At 41.2% G+C, this 21,131-nt stretch overlaps 2 protein-coding genes across 2 annotated transcripts; both read left to right on the top strand.

The window, feature by feature from the left end:
• The first annotated feature begins 1,160 nt into the window (after positions 1-1,160).
• skor2 (SKI family transcriptional corepressor 2) lies at positions 1,161-13,797 on the top strand. Its single transcript, XM_033646328.2, has 9 exons — positions 1,161-1,216; positions 3,239-5,247; positions 5,709-5,772; positions 6,554-6,631; positions 9,283-9,348; positions 9,498-9,596; positions 9,830-9,897; positions 12,176-12,239; positions 12,660-13,797. The coding sequence occupies exons 2-8, from the start codon at positions 3,268-3,270 to the stop codon at positions 12,230-12,232; spliced, it is 2,412 nt and encodes an 803-aa protein (XP_033502219.2). The 5' UTR covers positions 1,161-1,216; positions 3,239-3,267; the 3' UTR covers positions 12,233-12,239; positions 12,660-13,797.
• A 2,479-nt stretch (positions 13,798-16,276) lies between these two features.
• On the top strand, positions 16,277-19,856 carry ier3ip1 (immediate early response 3 interacting protein 1). The gene is made up of 3 exons (XM_033646400.2): positions 16,277-16,428; positions 16,812-16,913; positions 18,583-19,856. Exons 1-3 carry the CDS (start codon positions 16,338-16,340, stop codon positions 18,636-18,638), a joined length of 249 nt encoding a protein of 82 aa, XP_033502291.1. The 5' UTR covers positions 16,277-16,337; the 3' UTR covers positions 18,639-19,856.
• Positions 19,857-21,131: the final 1,275 nt, after the last annotated feature.

Below are 21,131 nucleotides of genomic sequence, written 5' to 3'. Positions count from 1 at the left end.
GCAGGGGTGCAGTCAGGGATTCCTGGGCCCTCTGAGGGGACACGGATATGGCCCCCCTTCCTGTTAAAGAAATAATCTTGAGGGCCCTCTTCAGGTGAATTCGAGCTGGGAGCTTCTCTGCCCCTCGATTACAGCAGATGATAGCAGCTGCAGTACGCTTCCTGCTTCCTTTCCATCTCCTGGGAACGACCTGCACGTGCACACGGAGTCGTGTTTCCACAAAGCCGTCTCAGAATGTGAGAATCAGCTGCACTGACAGACATTACTCTGATCCCCTGTCTGTCTGCCTGTCTGTCTGTCTGTCTGCCTGTCTGCTGTCTCGGGCCCCTGATGTTTCACTCCACACTGCCTCTGTGTTTAAAAGCCACATCTCCGATTTCTCTTCTGCCGCTTGTGTCTGGTAATTAATTTGCAACCCAGGGGTTGTGTATCAAAAGTCACACTCCTTCATTGTGTATTGTGGGGGGGGGGGGCACAAACTGTTAAACGTCATGTAAGCCCCCCCCCCCCATGGGTGCAGCAGACCAGCACACACCCATCTGAGGCACCTTACTCTTGTGGCAGGTTGTAGAGCTGCTACAGTGTTGTAATAATTTCAATAAATATTCATTAAGTGGGTAAATTAGCTGAAATAATATTAACTTCCGGGTCTGCTGTGGGAGGCTCCTGCGCGCGTGTGCACAATCCAAGCTCGTGCGCCTCTGTTAGTTTGACTTTTCCAGCATTTGAGTGGCAGTTATAGCAAGACGTCATTTTGGCTGCACAGCGCGTGAAGGAGACGTGGAATAAAAATGTGTGTGTGTGCATGTGTGTGTGTGTGTCCTGGATGGTGGGCTGAGCTCGCGCCACACGCCAATCAAACACGAGGCAGGTGCGTGGTCGAGAGAGGAGGAGGAAGAGGAGGAGGAGAGAGAGGGAGAGACGGATTAGGACGGCGCGTGGTGGCTCTGTAAAGCGAATAAAGCTGGCGCGAGCGCCGCAGTTTACTCACATCTTATCTGACGAGCGGCTCACTCTGCAGTTGGAGACAAAAGCCGGTGACCGGTTTCATCCATGTGTTTCCCCCGGATATTATAACTCGGTGAAGTCTGTGTGGCACGCGCGGTAAAAATGAGTTTTTTAAAGGTGCGTAGGATAAATCGATTTGTCTCGTGACGGGGATTTTTTTTTTTTTTTTGGACGCTGTGACCGTTTTGGGAGTATTGTCAGGAGTCAGGTAAGAACTGCTGCTCCTCTGTGTCTGCTGGAAAGTTGGATAACATGTCGGTAAAAATGTACGTAGTTAACGAAAAGCGCGTGCGACAGAAAACAAGCTTTAAAATTGATTTAAAGAGGGAAAAAATGCGCGTGGATTTTTTTTACATTTAACATTCCGTTGTATTAACCATACTTTAAAATTACTGCGTATTATTGGCGTATAATAATAATAATTATCATTATTATTATAACATATTTGTTACTAGAAATCCGACTTTAATTTTCTTCTACTGACTAAATGACAGGTGCTACTTCAATCAAGGCCCGCTGCCACGTTACTAGAATTAAACTTACGCTAAACTGTTATTATACTAATTTAAATGGCCTATATTATTGTATAATTTGAAGCCAAACTCGAGTTAGAGTGTTAATTTATTTTAATTGTTTTATTGGCTCCAGCTCCGCCTCACAGTTTGTTCCTCGGCCCACACAGTCTCACAGATTATTGCGCTGTAATAAATAGTTTAAATTCAAAACGACATCTGTATGTTTAATAAAAACATGTAATTCTACACTGTATTTTGCTGTTATAGTGATGTCTTCCTGCATTTAGTAATTGGTAACACATGCATTAGGAATTTATTTATTAGAGCAAACATTTCATACTGACTAAAAGAGAAAGCAATTTCTTTCTTTCTTCAGTGGTTCTTTGTGTTTTTTGTTCTTAAAGGATGTAACAAATGTGATGCACAAAAATACTTTAATTTCAGTGTGCTGCATGTAAGATGAGAATTTCTAAAGTTTGCATTTCAGACATTGCTATCTTTATGAAATACCAAAGCCAGTTTTACAACTCATTCTCCACTGAGCACACATTTACTATGAAGTAAAAATTTGTGCTTTGTATTGCACATTCAAAACGTTACAATATATTGTTTAAATAATTGCAAAATTAATTTTGATGTCAACCAGAACATGAAAATATCCAGTTAAATGTGCTTTCTTTACACAGTAATTTCCCCTGCTATTAAAAAATATCTACATGAATTAAAAGGCTTTAAAAAAGGTGGAGAAATATTTAGACAACACCTAAATGTGCCACCACTTTAAAGAGACACAGCCAGCTTCCTTATAGGAAAATGAGGTTGTTGTAATAGTGTAGCAAAACTGATTGTTCCCCCAAAATTGCCACTTAAACTGGGTTAAAATAATATCTGTGTGCTGTGTTTGTGTTTCCTTTTATCCAACACTGGTGGCCAAGGACGACGTATTTAAGTTACACCCTCTTCTTTACTTATAATATATCATAACACAATATTAAAATGTTAATTTGTGTTTGTATGTTTGGGTGGAAATTTGAATTAAATTGTAAGATTTAAATTGTAACTGCTAGATGAGTGTGTTTTCCTCTTCTAGTTTATTGGCCAACTTGTTGAAGACACACACGGGCAAACACACTCATTATTGGAGAGCTGTAAAATGCTACAGAGGCTTTATTTCTTTTGGAAAATAAATTAATTTACAATATTAACATTCCTGATTGGATTTTTTTTTTAATGCAAAGGAACTACATGGAAAAGCTGTTTTATTTGCTGTCAACTAAACACTTCACTTAGTATCACAGAGAAATGTTAATTCAATATTTTAATTCAGTTTTTAAATTGTTTTTTCAGTGTCTTGTTCAGATGACATATTTTATATTTTATTTTGTGTGATGTGCAGTGACGTTTAGGTATTTCCAAATTTAGTTAGTTCCTTAAAGACAATAAAGAAGAAAACATTTTGGTGTTTATCTATAAATTAGGTGACAAATATATTAAATTTAATTGTATTTAATTTACATTACATATTAAAATGTGCACTTTTTATTTAGTTTATCTTTTAGAGTTTGTGTATATTGTAAGTAATTATTTAGCTGTTTCACATTATGTGTAACACAGAGACGTGTGTGTGTGTGTGTGTGTGTGTGTTTAACAAGAGGACATTTTTATGGTAAAAAATAAATAAATAAGCACATCTTTCGTCCTTTCTTTCCATGCAGGTTATTCTACAAGCAGTTTTCCTCCAAGTATGGACAAGACCCATCTTTCGAGCACTAATGACATCATAATGACGAGCTCAACAGGCCCCTACCAGCAGGAACCCCTGACACCACCTAGAGCCACCCATCTCCACTCCTCATCCTCCTCTTTATCCTCCCCCTCTCCGTCCTCTTCCTCCTCACCCCTCAAGCCGAACCAGGTCGGCCAGGTCATCCTGTACGGCGTCCCCATCGTCTCGCTGGTCATTGACAACAACGAGAGACTCTGCCTGGCACAGATTTCCAACACGCTCCTCAAGAACTACAGTTATAATGAGATTCATAATCGCCGCGTGGCGCTGGGCATCACCTGCGTCCAGTGCACCCCGGTCCAGTTGGAGATTCTTCGTCGGGCCGGCGCCATGCCCATCTCATCACGCCGCTGTGGCATGATCACCAAGCGTGAAGCTGAGCGCCTCTGCAAGTCCTTCCTGGGAGAGAACGCACCGCCGAAACTGCCCGACAACTTTGCCTTCGACGTGACACACGAGTGCGCCTGGGGTTGCCGTGGTAACTTCATCCCTGCACGCTACAACAGCTCCAGGGCCAAATGCATCAAGTGCTCCTTGTGCAACATGTACTTCTCCCCAAATAAGTTCATCTTCCACTCCCACCGCACGCCAGACGCCAAGTACACCCAGCCCGACGCTGCCAACTTCAACTCCTGGCGACGACACCTCAAACTCTCTGACAAGCACCCGGCTGATGAGTTAGTCTACGCCTGGGAGGACGTCAAAGCGATGTTTAACGGAGGCAGCCGGAAGAGAGCGCTGCCCTCGTCAGCCCACTGCTCCTCCATGGGTCCGATGAAGAGTCTGCCGGGTTCAGTAGTGCCTCACATGATGGGACCTGACCTGGGTGTTCAGAAAAGAGCGCGCTTTGAAGACGAGGATGATCTGGATGGAGGCAGTCTGTCTCCCCGGAAGACGCCACGTAGCTACCCTGTCATCCCCGTCCCAAGCAAAGGCTTCGGCATGCTGCAGAAGTTCCCTCCCACGTCGCTCTTCCCCTCGCCGTACCCCTTCCCAGCGTTCGGCCTCTGCCAGCAGAAAAAAGACGACAGTGATGTTTCAGGCGGGCAGAAAGGAGCAGGGCTGTCGGGTCTTTTATGGCCCGGCCGCAAAGACACTTTTTATCCTCCTTTCTGCATGTTCTGGCCACCGAGAGCGGCGGGAGGAATCCCTGTCCCGACCTACCTCCAGCCTCAGCCCAGCGCCCTCTCCTCCCTGGCAGACAACCCCTCTCTCAGGCAGGCCTTTCTGGATCTCTCAGACCCCACCGAGCCTGGAGCTGTAGCTGGCAACGCAAATGGTGTCAGCACAACCATGGCGCCCAGCAGTGGGACTACCACACCCAGATCTGGGCTCTTTGACCCAGAGTGCACAACAGTAACCCCTGACCTTCGCCCTGTGACGTCAGAGGGCTGGCTCAAACTCCTAGACACCCCGACCCTCCAAACCAGGAAGCCGAGCTACGGCTCAGCCTTCCGACCTGTCATTAAGGATGCTGAGAGCATCGCCAAGCTCCACAGCAACAGTGGAGGAGTCACTGGGGCAACAGAGGAGGACTTTGGGGTCGCCAGGTCAGACCGCCACCAGCGGCTATCGCCCAGCAGCAGCTGTAGTTACGGGAGTGAAAGCGGAGGCGATGGAGAGGTGGAGGGAGTGGAGAGCGAAGAGGAGGGGGAGGTGGACGTGGAGTCATCGAAGCAGGAGGACGAGGAGGAGGGGAGCTTCACGAACAGGCCACCACAGACTCAATCCAACCTGTACCTCCCCGCGTTGAGCGACAGCCACGGAGAGGAGAGGGGGAAGGAGCGAGGGAGTGGCGCCGTGTACGCCGGCACCTCCCCTCCCTCCTCCTCAGACCCCATCCAGCAGGAGTCCCCCAGCCTGCCTGCCTCCCCTACTGCCAGCCTGCCTCTCTCCAGCTCCACCCCGCCTCACCGAGAGGACCCAGCTTACAAAAACGTAAATATCCCCCCAGGCCACTTTAACTAATTATTATTTAAATGGTGCTGCAGTCAGGCAGTGATGTGATCTGCATAAGCAGATTGATAGGCTGCTTTCTCCCTGTAGAAATTGAAACAGTCACCCCATTCTGATCCCGGCTAATAGGCCCAGGTGTGGATTGTTTAATGGCCGCCGTGTGTTTGTTCTCCTTCTGTCACCCCAGCCTGTTAGGGCAACTCTAATCTTTAACCTGTCGACTCCTGCATTAACCAGGCCTCTGAGAGAGGAGGAGGAGGAGGAGGAGGAGGGAGGCAGAGTTATGAGGAACATTTTAAAGCAGAACGAGTTAAATCATCTATTGAGTAACATACTGCAGACTGCATTTGCCAAATAACGACTTAAATTTTACACAAAAAAAATCCAGATGAATAAGAAAATACAGCAGGTGCGTAAAATAAAATACTGTATTTTGCTTTCAGGTTCACAAAAACAGAGACGAAGGACTACCTGTGTACGCAACCAAAGACAACTCCAGCATCTCTGGTGAGCGCCGACATTTTAATCTTTTGTTTTTAAACCTTTTCTGCTCATATTTTCTAATGCAAAGGTCATAAAAGACGTCTATAACAGCAGATTACAGGCTAAATAAAAGATAGATTAGTTATTTGAGACTTTATTTCAGTATATATCTAAGTGTAAAGAAAATATCTTATAATTTATCCTTTTTAAATTGTAAAATACTCTTGTTTTAAAAGTTAAAATGCATCTTTAAAGCATTTGCAAAACCAAAATACACTTTCTCGTTCATATATAATCTACAAAAAAAACCACTTTGCACGCTCTGCTGTTTGCCTTACGCTCCATCTTTCACCCTACAGTTGTTTCACCATGTCTTGGCTTCATCAAATGTTTGACCAGCTTTTTACACTGTTTCATCAAACAGCATTACACAATCTATTTCAGCAAACTGTTACACACGACCTGTTTCATCAGACGTCCGAGTCACTTGTATTATAGCATCTTTGTTTCATTTAGTGTCTGAGTGAGTGGTTTTATAGTCCCCTCTGTGTCCCCGCGAGGCTCATATTCCTGTGACGTTTCATTTGCTCCTCTCATCTCCCACTCTGACCCTTTCGCCGAAGAAAATGTCTTTGTGTGTGTGTTGTGTGGCGCTGTGCTCACATGGCCCACATACACACAAAGGACACACACACACCGTGCGCACACTTAGTTATCTCCATGTGTCCGGATAACCAGCTCAACCAATGGGCCTTACTGAAACTCTCTGCCTGTCTGTGTCTCCGACTTTCTCATTTTCTCACAGATGAAAACAAAGAGCAGAGTACTTTCTTTCTGCCGGAGAGTGAGACGTCAGCGCCCGACTACTGGAGGGAAAGCTCAGGTACGAATACTCGCTTATATGTTTCTCTTTTTTTGGGTTGCAGAGCAGCTGTAGATGATAAAACAACAACTTAATCAATGACGAAAGCACAGCCAAATTACAAAATGACATGTGAGGTGAGCCTGAAAGTATAATTATTAGAGTGGCGTTTGGCTTTACTCTGGTGTAATTTGATTTTTCCTTCAAAAAGCAAAGCTGAGATCTTTATAAAACTTTTGATTAAATCATGATCAAACAGGAAATTAAGAAAAAAGCACAATTAAAAACACTTGACTGTAAATGTAAGTCTTATCTAATATCATTTATTTGCACTCTGACCTTAAATATATGCACATGGAAAGGTAAATTAAAATGAACACATTGTTTTATATATATAAAAATATATATAATAGTGGCATCAAAAGCTACAGTTGGCTCCCTTGATGTTATCCAGCACACACAGTGAATGTTTCCATACACAAAACAAACAATGCTGATTAAAAAAACCCTCACTTGGAAATAAATATGACCTCACATACATAAGTTACAGTGGCATTTCGTCTTATTACACAAATGAGACTGCGAATACTTAAAGCACCGAGAGAAAGCTCCTCAGTCTCCAGCTTCATCCGCCTCAATCTCCTCCTCCTCCTCCTCCTCTTCTTCTCAGACATGAGTTAAGGGATTCATATAAATACACAGAGATGAAACAGCAGTGCAAAGCTGCTCCTGCCGCCGCTCTGCCACGGCTGCTCTCTTTAGCGGCGCTGTCGCCGGGGCTGTTACTCTTAGGGGGGCCGTTATAGTTCAACAAGAAAACATCAGCTCAGAGATAAGCAGCCGCGCTGGCAATCTCCATCCTAGACCCATATCGCCGCCGACATAATTGCCTTTTTTTCCCCTCCTCAGCGCAAAAAACCCTTTCCCGTTTGAAAAAGATCACAGCTTATTGCCTTTTTATATCTGTCAGGAAGACATTAAAAGTGCTTTATGACATCTGTGCCAACATTTATATCTACCCCCCCACACCCCCCACTCCCTCAACCCCTACACACACACACACGCGCACACACACACACACCGTAATGATCCCTGCGCATAATGTATAATGTATTTCGAAAAATTACACGAAACAAATTAAATGAGACCACCTTTCCCCTGATTGCCAAACGTCTCCCTGGGCGGTGGGAAGCTCTACGTGATTAGAAGGCCTGATTCCTCCGAGTCCCACCACCCCCCCTCCACTGTCTTTAAACTCTCCCTCTGTTTCTAGGGAGAAAAAATAATCTAATTTTCCATTTATGTAATGCAAACCGCCTTGGCTTTGACTATTCACGGTTAATTGACTGTCAAACGAGGTTGTTATCCTCGGGCACTGTCTGCAAATTTGCTTGTCAAATGAGACAGAGAGAGGAGAGGAAAGGAGAGAGGAGAGGAGGAGAGGAGGAGACGAGAGCGCTCTCTGCTCTAAATGAGAGAGAAACGGAGAGGGAGGCATGGGGAGGCTTAAGGAGCCGGGATATGAAATGACTGGAGGTAGAATATACATATCGAGTCTGCTGGATCGCTTCATTTAAGGCGCATGATGCCTCATTGTCACAACTCAGACGAACACACACACACACAGGCGAGGAACAATATGGAAACTTTCAAAGTGGTAAATTTGAAAACAGCATGTGATGAAGATGTTTGTTTGATAGAAGATGGTGAAATTTTAAAGCAACAAGTAGATTGCCTCCAGCGGCAACACAAAAACATACATCATATGAAATGCTGCGTGACTATGATAATACAGTTTTACATTAATTTATGGTTGCTCTATCCATAGCCTCAAACAATTCACCTGCCCAAACTAAACTCACTGACATTATCATGCAACAGTTTGACGGCACACTAACCTGCAAGCTTGCAAATCTTCTTAAGCAAAATTTGTGTATGTGCCTTTTAAACTTTTCTCGGCACAGACTTTAACGTCAGTTCACGAGCTACAAAAATTGATTTGCTCTCGTTTCTGAACGCAAGTAGAGCTCCTTTGTTTTCTTAATAGAAAGCAATATGATCTGACGAGCAAGAAGAGATTGAACATGTCAGGGAGCGAGCGCAGCAAAGGTCTCCGTCAGTGCTGTCAAGTCGTTAGCACAAACTTACACTGACATCTAGAGGCAGAGGAGTGAATTACAGCGCTGCACTGGAGGCAGACGGGTCAGGAGAGGATGAGATGCGATGGGGAAGGGTTTGCAGTGTTGATGCCAAAGTAAAGAGGGACACATGAAGATCCAATCAGACTGGAGTGATGGGAAATCAGTTCACGATAAATGAAACTAATGACCAAGCTCATCAATACACATGATTCACATTTAAGACGCATTTAAAACAAATATTTTTAAGAAAAGGACTGTAAAAACACGACAAATAAAAGCAGGTTAAAGTGCAGTATATATTTTAGATTGCTCAGGATGGTTATTGCAGAGGGAGTAAAGGATTTCTTGTCGATGTTTTTCTGGGCCGGTAACTGGAAGGAGTCGTGGAAGCGGCGAGAAGGGTCCTCAGTGATCAGGGTGGCTTTCCTGATCACTGAGTGGTTATAAAGTTCACATAGAGGAGTTTGGGGTGAGCCGATTATTAAAATTATATGCAACAGAAATCAGAAACGAAGTCTCTTGTGTTTTCAGGTGATCAAAGCCAAGGTGCTGCCTCTCCTGTGCCGCTGAAGAAGGACGTCGAGAACATGGAGAAAGGTAAATGTTCTTTATTTGAGTAACAGAAACTGAAATATATAAGATGTAAGATGATGAAGATATTTTACTGCATTTATTTCTAACACACTATCCCATCTCTCTCTTTCCATTTTCATTTTTCCTTCTCCTTCTCCTTCCTGTTCCTGCAGAGGAGCTCCAGAAGGTGTTGCTGGAGCAGATCGACTTCAGGAGGAGACTGGAGCAGGAGTTTCACGCTCTGAAAGGCACTTCACCGTTCCCTGTCTTCCGTGAGTCATTTTCTTTACTCACTGCGCTTTCCTTTCTCACACTCTGAAGGGCAACCTCTCTTTCTCTGTCTCTCTGAAGTTTCCTCCTCTGTACCTTTCTCTCTCTTTCTGTTCCCCCACTTTCTCTAAGCCTCCTTCATCCTTCATTGGCTGTGTTACAATAATTGTACTTGTTCAGTTATTCAAATGATAGCACTGCTCGGGCTGATCGTAGATTCTGGCGCTAATTTCAGATAATTTCCAAGACCAGATGAAACGAGAGCTCGCCTACAGAGAAGAGATGGTCCAACAGTTACAGATGGTAAGACTCCTAATGACACAATCAGTGCTCAACACTGATGGAAAATAAATAGCACTGCTACGCCTTTAAATGACAAATTAAACACCCTTTTATAGATACATGAATGTAAGAAAAGCCTCTCTGCTCGCTTTGGAGAACAATCTCGGTAATGATTTTCAGAAAGAATATAATTAAGACTAATTGTGAAGCACTTTCCAGTGAAAATATAGTTACACAGTTTGAACAGGAGAAGAGGAAATCAAAAACGCATGAGGAAACGTGACAATAACAACCCAATTAACACTGCAGCTATGGCAGAGTGCCGACACAAATATGAAATCCGAAGCCAAAAGTAAAACAGAAATTAAATGCAGAACAAATAGAGCCATCAGTCGGACTCAACCGGACACTTCTCCTATTGCTTATTTGTCCGTCAAAAGACAGAGCCAATCATCGAGTTCGTCTTTCATGGGTGAGAAGTTCCTCCGCAGCCGTCTGAGTGTTTCCGTCCACATCAATCACCGGAGCAGCTGGCAGACAGGCTGACAGACGGTGTTTGTCTTTGCCTTCTGACACATGCAACAACTGTACACGCTCATGTGCACATGAGCGCAAACCCCGCACAAAGGAGCACGCCGCAGTCATGTAACCACCAAGGCACACGACTGAGGAGGCAGTCGGGCTCATTTATAAGCATGTACGTGCACGCTACAAACATTCAGAATTGACTAATGTGTCTGGAGCCAGCAGATGGATCTGTCTGAGAGTAATGACAAGTTCATTTCACACAGACATTTGGCAAAATTTTAGATTTATGGTGCTGCACTTAATTTCATAATATGGACTGAATATTGCTCCGAAACTTCAACGACTTGCTAGAATTTTAAATTTAATCTTTTTCTAGTGTAACTGTAATCAGATCTTGATATTATTTACAGTATTTTTATTCATTTACAAAAAGGAAAATGTGTTTTTGAGACAAAATAATGTTAATAACTCACACACAGAACATCTTTTTTTTTGTTTATTGAGTTTTCCATTTATTTTTCCGCCACAAACAAGATTCAGTTCAGTAACAGATCAAATATCTGGGATTGACATCAAGAGACAGACATCCTGACATGATAATATATGGAATATACTATACTTTTACATAATGCTGTGCTACATGTAACCTTTTTAAAAGATATCCCAGAATTTGACCCGTCTACAGAGCCGTACAGGAGCAGAGGACTGTAGTGCTGCCCTAAGTTTGACCATGTACATCAGAAAATCTGTATTGTAAAAAGTTTACAAAGGTTCCCCAGCATTTTTTTCTGAGATCAGACATAATCTTCGAGATCTTTAAAGCAAATATTGCCTGACTGGTAAAACTGATACGTCCCCCAGTAATGTCAGTCTTGGGCTGGTTGGGATCTCCACCCACACAATTCCAATTCCAAAAGATCTCCAATACTTGGGAACAAAAAATGAACTTCAGGCACTCCTGCGTGGAGCAGCACCAGATGCATTTGAATTAGGTTAAAGAGCCTTTATTCCAAAACGTGGCTGCTGACATTAAAACACCCACTGGTTTTGACTCTATGGTCTTCGTCAGAGTGCAAAAGGTTGGACAGGAGCAATGGATTATAATGAGAAGCCATTTTGAAAGTGACACGCCTCCACAAGCGTTTAAAAAAACAAGAAGAAAAAGAAATCCCCGTGCTAAAATGAGAAATTACTACGAACCAAATGTCAAAAATATGCATGTAAAAAAGGAAACTACTATAACAAACATCAAAAAACATACACCAGAAAAAAAAGGGAAGGAAAGATTACTTAAATGGTATCCCTAAGCGAGGTGAGGTGTAAAAGAGTCCCTGCTTCAGTCTTACATCGAGGACAGTGCTCCGAGTAGCTGCTGCTTATCTTGCAGAGATGATACAGGTCACATAAACCCCATGTGTTACGTTAAACTGTGTCGGCTGTTATGGGAGAATGACTGAGAGCTATCACAAATCAGCTTCCACTCAGAGTCCTCAAATGTACGGTTAATGTCCCAGTGTCCACCTCCCATTTAATGTTTGCATTTTTGCATGGTGTCTTGGTGTTAGCACTGAAGTTGAACACAAGAAACCAAATGCTTAGTGTTTGGATTTGGCTTTTTTTATAGGTGACCAATTATTTGCAATGATAAAACAAGAAATTTGGTATCTTATTTAAAAGTTTGCAAGGTCATATCAAGATCATAAACTCTATTTATACATATGTGTCCAGTCCTTGTTCGCTCAGACGTCATCTCACATGTCGTTTCTTTCAGATTCCCTACGCAAACATCATCAGAAAAGAGAAGATCAGCTCCCATCTCAACAAGTAGCTCCAAGGTGAGTGATTTTTAATTAATTTGATAATGCAGCTTAGTCATAGAAAAAAAGAAAATGTCAGCACAGGTAGGTGTCAGATGAGGATTTAAACATTTAATTACGTATACCACAAAGCAGAGGAAGTTCAACAAAGTTTAATTGCCTTTGATGTGGTTTTAATAGATTTTGGAAGCTGGGCCACATTTAGGATTTGACAGTTTGCAGCCAGACGAGGCTGTAATCTGACAATTACACTGGTGTTCTTTTACTTAAGGTGGTGATTTAATGGCAAATTGTGAAATTCAATTACTATTTGGTGTTTAATGTGCTTGACAGTTAATTATCCTGGTCTGGCAAACTACAGCCACCCGAGAGCAGAAAACTTCACTTGACTAGTCTTTAAAAAACACTTAATTATGTCATTTATTTATTGTTTTGCAGGCTACATCAACGCAACCCCATGTGAGAGGAGGAAGCTGTGTGGATTAAGAAAAAAAACAGTCATGAAAAGTGACAGAGAAAAGTAGGAGAGACACAAACAGAGAGGAATATGACACTATATAGTCTATAAATACATTTCTTAAGTTTTCCTGGGACAGCGATGTTTCAGCCTCTGCAGCACAGCCTCTGTTAATAACCCTGCACTTAAACTCTGTCTGTTAGGAACACATTTGAGCCAGTTTGTACTGCAGCGAGGTAAAAGTTTCACCCTTGTTTCCGTCTCCCTGAGTCCAGTTTATTCCCCAAACTGACTGAACTGAAAGGGGCACAAACTGGTGACATCAGGGGAAACACAACGACCTTCGCTCTTTCCTCATCGTCAGACTCGAAGCTTTACCAACCAGGACCAAAGCGACCGCATTTTAGGGCCGTTGAATAGGAAACTCTGAACTTTTTAGACCTCTTTAAGAGACAAAAAGCAAAAGGAGAGAGTCAGACTGGGCGTCCATGACTGCTGCTGGCCCAACTGTACATACACCAGACTGCGGCTGAGGACAGTCTTCACACTAAGATCGTTGCTGTTGTTAGTATCGCTATTGCTGTGGTTGCCCTGAAGCGAAACAGACACACCAACCTTCATGTATTGGCAACATTTGATCCCAAAGGGATTATCCTTACCACGTCCAGTTGTGTTTATTGACCAAAACAAACGTTCCCCGTGAACACATATCACCATTCCCACCAGGTCAGGTGTCAGTGGTGACCTGATGCACCCATGTTCGGTCCTTTAGATATCCCTGACTTGAATATGCCAGATGAAGAACAAAATAAAGAGGAACAGGAAGGAAGTGTTTCTTTGGGTTTTAAGCCCAAAGATGCAACAAGAGCAGGGTGGTGTCACACTTTGAGCAAGCTGTACACTGGCAGAGCAGTTTGTACCTGTAGTGTTGGTATTTGGGAGCGAGTGTACAAAAAAAACAACAGTATTATGTTAAATGCTCCGATAAAACATTTTCACATTTATTTAAACAGGAAAAGTCACCCTTAAAACAATGTTCAACGCCTTCTACTGTTAATTTCCAAGCATATCAAACAGCTGGAGAATCCTCTGTTCAAAGGGATTTTTACCCTCCACCCAGACAGGCGTCACCTCCACCAGGAAGTGAAGGTAATATCGCCGCCATCGGCTAAATGTTCAAGGTGGTGAATTGACATTTAAAGGTGTCGGGGCCATGAGGAGCAAAAGACTGAAGCGTGTCAGTGTTGTATATCTACCTGTAAATGATTCCACCCGACTGTATAAAAGTCATAATGTGAGAGTATTGAACCTCACAGTCAGTCTATCTATATGTGTTTGTTTGTTTGTTTATTTATTTGAGTACCGGGGGCCGAAGACCCCGATTGTGGAAATATTATTTATTATAATGTGAAAAGAAAAAGAAAGCAATGTGTCGATGATGATGATGATGGTGATGATGATGGTGCAGTCACGTGTATGTCAGAGAGAATAAAAATGAGCACTCACCCACCTTGTTTATAGAATGCGATGAATGAATGAATGGATAAAGCTGTCATCTACTGAGAGAGATGTTATCATATTAAACTGTTAATGCAGATGTATTTAAATATGTTCTTGTAGTTTCTCTACTATTTATGTGTAAATTAAAAGTCTATACAATAACCAGAATGTGCTTTCATGATTAGGCCTGTCTGCTGCTTATGGGAAAATAATCCTTTTAGCTCCATGCTCAAATTAAGAAGTGAAATAAATGTGATATAAACAGGGACATAGCACCAAATTCAGGACCCTGTAAGCAGTCTCTGTAAGCCCCCGCCCTTCCTGTCTTGATCCATATCTCTTTTTTTTATGAACCAGTTTCATTTCATTTCTTTATTTTTTTGGAACCCAAATTTCCCTCTCTGGCCGAAAGACATGATAATATACATATTATCACATATACATATAATATACACATACATAGTTTAGTTTTGCCACAAAAACAAAACTGAACTTATAAATGCAAAGTTTTTTGGGGCGATCATTCCCACTTCCCCCCCAACTCCATCACCCCTGGGTATAAAACACATGGATTGGTAAAATAAAGATAAAGATACAAACAGTAGCTGACATACAAATGAAATAAAAGCAAATGAGAGATGTCCCAAACAGCAGCACAAGTCAGTCGACAGTGATAGGATAATATGAATATTTCAATCAGGAGAGAGAGATGTTTTTATGGTTAAAGAATATTTATTAACGTGAACGAATGAATAAGAATGGGACAAGTCTTTGGCGATTAGATGGAGAAGTGCCGATGATCTGGATGAGTAGAGGAATGAGTCTTTGAGAGCTCGTCCTGGACTGTTTATACGATGGCTGGAGGTGAACAGGGTGGAGGAGGGTGCTAAGATTCTGCCTACAATGATGGCTGACAGCAGCAGAAGAGAGAGCAGATTTAAAATTTTGCAGTGGCATCCTGATTGGCTGAGAGATTGTGGCAAAGTGTGATTGGATAACTAGAGGAGTGAACACCCACAGTCAGCTGATTGGAGGGAGTAGTGAGAGTGGGATGGAGAAAAATGTGAAAGGGTGAGCACAAGAAAGGTCTTCCTGATTGAACTTACGCTGAGCTTAATATTGTGAAAACATTAGATCGTTTTGCTTTTTAAAATGTTGTATTTATTTTCAATTACAGCTTTATTAGCCAATTTTCAGTAGAAGAATGAGGAAAATATTTTTCATAAATTAAAATAATTTTCTGTCTTTTTATGGGCTCATTTTTTAGAAAACAAGCAGGGTGGAGGGCACACACATCCCAAAAAAAAAAAAAAAAACCTTTTACAGATGCTGGATCAAAAAATCCAAACTTAAGCAAGACCAAGACAGAAGAGCTGCAGTAATTTTAATTGTACGTCTCAGTTTCATCAGGCATTTTGGATATTGCAAAAATTGCAAAATGCCTGATGAAGATTACTGTGAGCTTTTAATACAGTGTGTGGATCTCCTGTCTGGTTCTCATTTTAAAAATAGCCCTAAAATGTACAAAATCAAATTATGCAAACAAACTGCTCAACTCTGTAGAAATGTACAAATTAACTGACCCTGAAAATAATACGATCCACTTTAAATTTGTTTTGTATAATTAATGTTGTATTATTTAGACTTTGTATATATATATATTATTTATTTATTTATTTGTTTATTTTCTGGTAAGTATTTTATTTTTGTCCTTTATTTTGGTTGACATCCTTTTCCCTCTCTTTTTTCTAGTCTGTTTTATGCCCATTTACTTAATAGTATGATGGCCTTATTGTTTTAATTCTTAATAGTTCAACAAAGTTTATAAGAAATTAAATAAAAAATTAGCCTTAATAGCAGTTTTGGGACCTGATTTCCGCATAAATCTGTTTTTAAATTTAATTCAGTTTAATTTAATTTAATTTAATTTAATTCTTATTTTTTGTATTATTATTATTATTATTATTATTATTATTATTATTATTATTATTATTATATATTTTTTAATAAGTTAATTGAAATAAAAGTTGTTGCTGACACAGAGCGCTAACTGGGGACTTCCTTTACTTTACGACCTCCGCTGCCTGTTTACGGCAGCTGCATCTCTGGGAGTGGTACACGAAGAAGAAGGAGGGGGAGACGAAGAAGAAGTTGCCAGCATGGCGTTTACACTCTACTCTCTCATCCAGACCGCTATCCTGTGCACTAATGCAGTGGCTGTGTTACATGAGGAGAGGTTTCTCAGCAAGTGTGAGTCTTATTTTATATTTAATACACCGTCCATCACAGTTAGCTTAAATACCGGAGCTAAAGCAGCTAGCTGCTGCTCTGTTAGCTGCCTGGGTGGCACACACACAGAGCAGAGTCAGGGGGAGAAAACTGAGGTTTGTTCATCAGAGAGATGTTCAGTGTGGGATAAGATGGTTTTGCTTTTCTTAGAGCTACTTAAGGGGAAAATTAAGGGTAAAACTAGCTGTTAAAGCGTTTAAAATAACTGTAAACGTACAATTTCTGTCAAGTTTTTGTCCTCTAACCAACTGTTGTCTCCTGTTTGCTTTCTCTTTTCTTTATATTTGTCCCCTCCTCCTCCTCCCTCTCCTCCTTTTGGTGTCTGTCTGTGTCTGTGTCTCCAGTCGGCTGGGGTGTTGAACAGGGAGTTGGAGGTTTTGGGGATGATCCAGGAATCAAAGCCCAGATTCTGACCCTTATCCGCTCAATCCGGACTGTCATGAGAGGTTGGAGAGCTTGTTTCATTATGTCTCTTAGAAAAATACAGATTTAATCCTGAGTGAATGTCAGATTTCGTAGGGCTGGGTGTATATCCTCTGAAATTTTAGACACAGATTCCAGTGAATGCCTGATTTCCTGGTAGGGATGCACGATAATGTCAGTACATCATCAGTATCAGCCACTATGGGCTTTAAAATGAGCTATCAGACTCAGCCAGCATGCTTTTACTTATTTTGCACAATGAATGACTGTCACATACATTGAAAATTATTGTATTTCACGTCTCCATCTGCTGCTGGTGGGCCAAATCACGATAAGAGTATACATGCATAATATGATGTTGATTCCACTACAGAAGAGACTTGATGATCAATAAAGTTAGGTGGGGAAAGAAGTAGCTATATTTATATCAGTATCAGTTAACGACCAATTAAGTACAGGCAAAAAAAACCCCAAATATATCAATGTTGTGCATCCCTATTTCCTGGTACATATACTGTAACAGTCATTTCTGTTACCTCACAGTGGATAAAGTTTTCTGTAAAGGTCCAAGGTGTGTAAGATTTAGGGGGGTGTAGTGCCATCTAGTGGTGAGGATTGCAGATTGCAACCAGCTGAAACTTCTCCTGGTTAGAATTCAGGAGGTTTTACCGAGCCAAATTATCCACAGAGGTCTCTTCCTCTCCAGAACAAACAGACCTGTTGATTTAAATCATTTTAAAACACCGAAGAAAGTTTAATTAAAAAAAAAAAAAAGCTGTATTTTTCCAATGCCACTCGCTGTGGAGGCGGTAACTATGGTGGCCAATGCGAAAACGTGAATGTCCCTATCTAGAGCCACTGCCTATGTAGATATAAACAGCTCATTCTAAGGTAAGAAAAACACAGCAGGTCTTGTGTTTGGGTGATTATACACTAACGAAAACATAGTTGTTGTATTATCTTCCATTTATAATTATTTATAACTTAAAATCCAGATGTTAAAGGGGTTTTACCAGGAGCTGAATGACCCACAGAGGTCTCTTCCTCTCTAACACAAACAGACTCTGTGATTTAAACAGGTAAAAACACTGAATAAAGCAGTTTCACATTAAAGAAATCTGTTCAGATGCTGCTTGTTGCGGGCAGGCTGTTAAAATGAATGATGTTTGGTTTGTTATGGGCTATTGTACAAACATGGTGATCTCCGTAAACAACGACGCACTCCTTATCTAGATTTAAACGGCTCATTCTAAGGTAATGAAAACACAGTTCTAATTTTCAGGTGATTATACACTAAAGAAAGCATATTGTATTTAATTCCTGCCAATGTATCCCCTGTAAATCCTACACACAGGACCTTTAAAACCTTATTTCTATTTGACAAAATAAACCAAACTTCTCACATGAATCAGTGTTTAATATTTTTCTTCACACAAAGTAGCAACACAAGAACTTTTAGAAGCAAAAACAGGATAAAATCAGCAAACTTACTGTTTTAAATCAGGAAATATCTCATCACAGAACACATAAACTTACTAATCTTCAGTACTTGACCGTTTTGGATTCTCTGTGCCACCGATACATTAAACTCAGTGCCCAAAAAGTGCTGCGGTTTGATAGCCAGCCATGGTATTTAGAGGCTTATGAAGTTACAATATGCTAATTATGTTTTTGTTGTTGTTGTTTCCACAGTTCCTTTGATAATAGTGAATTCAGCCTGCATCGTCCTGTTGTTACTGTTTGGGTGACAGCGGTACGCCGAGCGCCAAAAGGAAGCCAGAGGACCAGACGTGCCAAGGAACGACGTTACTCACACACACACACACAAATATCCGTCATTCAGAGACTTCTGTCTTCACCAGACATCAGCGGGGTGGAGATGTTTGTCCATTGGACTGTCATGTGACCCGGTCAGAGGTGAAGACTAACAGCGGGTCTAACTCTGACCTGACCTGCTCGTCTGTGTGAAACAAAAAGAACGGACTGATGAAATAATTATTCATTGTAACACAAAACTTGATGATGATCATCCAAAACTCATGTTTTTTGCTGTTATTTTATCATGTTGTTACCACAGACTGTGTAAAGAAGTGTTGTCAGCAGTAGGGTTGGACAACATGTAAATATTTATCATGTGCCGTTACATTTTTATTCAAGGCTACAGCTGTCTTTTTTTATTATTATTGTTCTAATAGAAGTTTGGGAGTTTTTGAAACCAGATCAAAGTTACTCAAAGTGTTTTTAAGGCTGCCTCCAAGTCTTATTTTAGACTCCAGTATGACAGTGCAACATTTTGTTCTGAACTTTAAAATAATTCTCAACATTTCCACCTTCAGGTCGGAAAATTTTATTTACTGACAATATAAACTGTTGAATTAATGAAATCTGAAAAAAAAAGTCCAGTTCCAGTTTGATGTTTCATGAACTGTTTCAGTTTAATATGATGAAGAGTGTGTAGTCTTCTTGACTTTAATTTGGGTTAGTTGAACATTGTTTTAAGCCGTGTTCACGTCTGCCCGCTCCGCTGAGTTCAAGTTGACTGCAGATGAAAACGGAGCCTAACAAATTCACCTGGAAACCGACAGACCAAGAGATTCAGGATTTGTCGACACTTTGTCAAACAGACTGTTACTGTTGCTGTTCTCTCTCTCTGTGCCTAACGGACTTTATGGAGAGTCGTTGGTGACTGAAGGAAGGAAATCCACGACCTACCTGACGTTTAATATTTGCTTGTCATTCTCAGTCGTCTCTGTTGATGTGTAAAGACGTTCTGTGATTCATCCGTCTGAGAGAATTCAGTTAAATGTGGGTTTAATGTAGATTTGAAGCAATATTGCCAAACACAGCTCAGAGCAATGCACCTTGGTGCCGTTTACACATCGACACCCTCTCAGTGCCAAAAATACTGGGCTGGTAATGAGATGTTTGTTGTCTTGAAATAAACGTAGTGCTCAGTTGAAATGAAATGAAGTTAATGATTTTATTATCATTGTATGTTCACATACAACGAAATTCACTGTCTCTTAGAAAACATTCACTCAACACATATTTGCAAACATTAAAATAAGATAAGGCTAAAATAAAAAGTTGGGGTAGAGAGTTCAGATTGTGTTTGGCTGTGAGGTAAAGACTGTTTCTCAGTCTGAAGGTGAAGCATATCAGGGCCCTGTAGTGTCTTCCAGAGGGCAGCAGTGTGGACAGGTGGTGACGATTAATGAAATGAAAGTCTTCTTATTGTCTTTAATTATAAAAAGGTCACTTTTTCCAGAGTACATTTCAAATGACGCCAGTCTTACTGTGATGAGAATGCATTTTACAGCAGTACTTTTACTTTAATTCAAGCAAATCTTGGCTAAATAATAGAACTTTAATAGTTGTTATTTAACCCATATTTCACCAGGTAAGTCCCGTTAAGATCAATTATCTCTTTTACAAAGGAGACCTGGCCACGATGGCCACATACAAAAAGTTACAGCCAAATAACCGTGCAATAAAAACATACAAGACATACAGAAATCTTAGAACACTGAAGCACAATGACAAGATCCAACAGACTCATTCATTCTTGTACCTATGAGAGCTTTAAAATCAGGCAGAGAGACCAGTTCACATAGTTTCAAATCTTTTTGAAGGTTATTCCAAGTGAGAGGAGCAGTGCACATTAAAGATTTCTTTCCCGGGTCAGTCTGCACCAGGAACAGACATTAAAACTAAGTCTTGAGATCTTAGACTGTAGCTACTGTCTCATCTCTGTTCAATCAAGGTACAGATGTACGAAGGGAGTCAACCCAGTGTGGCTTTATAAATCAACAAATACTAGTGACTGAGCCTGAGAAAGGTCAAAGAAGGCCAGCCAGTCCTGGAGTAAGACAAACAGTGATGAGTGAGGGCTTTTTTCTTTAAGGAAACCTTAACTTCAGCCTCAGCTTTTTATGAGGGATTATCAACCTGAGGTTTAAAAGACAGGGAGATATTTGTAACCATTGACAGCGTCTGTCTTCTTTCCCTGAACAGTAAGAACATCAGGAGTGTTCACAGACTTCTTCCTAACATTTTAGAAATGCATAACCATTTAAAACTAGCTTTAGTTGTGAAAGCTTAATCTGGAGTGTTTTGATTTCGACAGTCTTGAGAATGCTACTGCAGCATCTCTGCTGCTCTGTGTGAATATTACCTTATTCTCTTGCCTCCATGTTTGTTCCCCATCCATCCATCCCTGCTCCACTTCCTTAATAATCCCC

Source organism: Epinephelus lanceolatus, chromosome 19 (genome assembly GCF_041903045.1).
Source record: "Epinephelus lanceolatus isolate andai-2023 chromosome 19, ASM4190304v1, whole genome shotgun sequence".
NCBI lineage: Eukaryota > Metazoa > Chordata > Actinopteri > Perciformes > Serranidae > Epinephelus > Epinephelus lanceolatus.
This window is presented reverse-complemented; position numbering and strand designations above follow the sequence as displayed.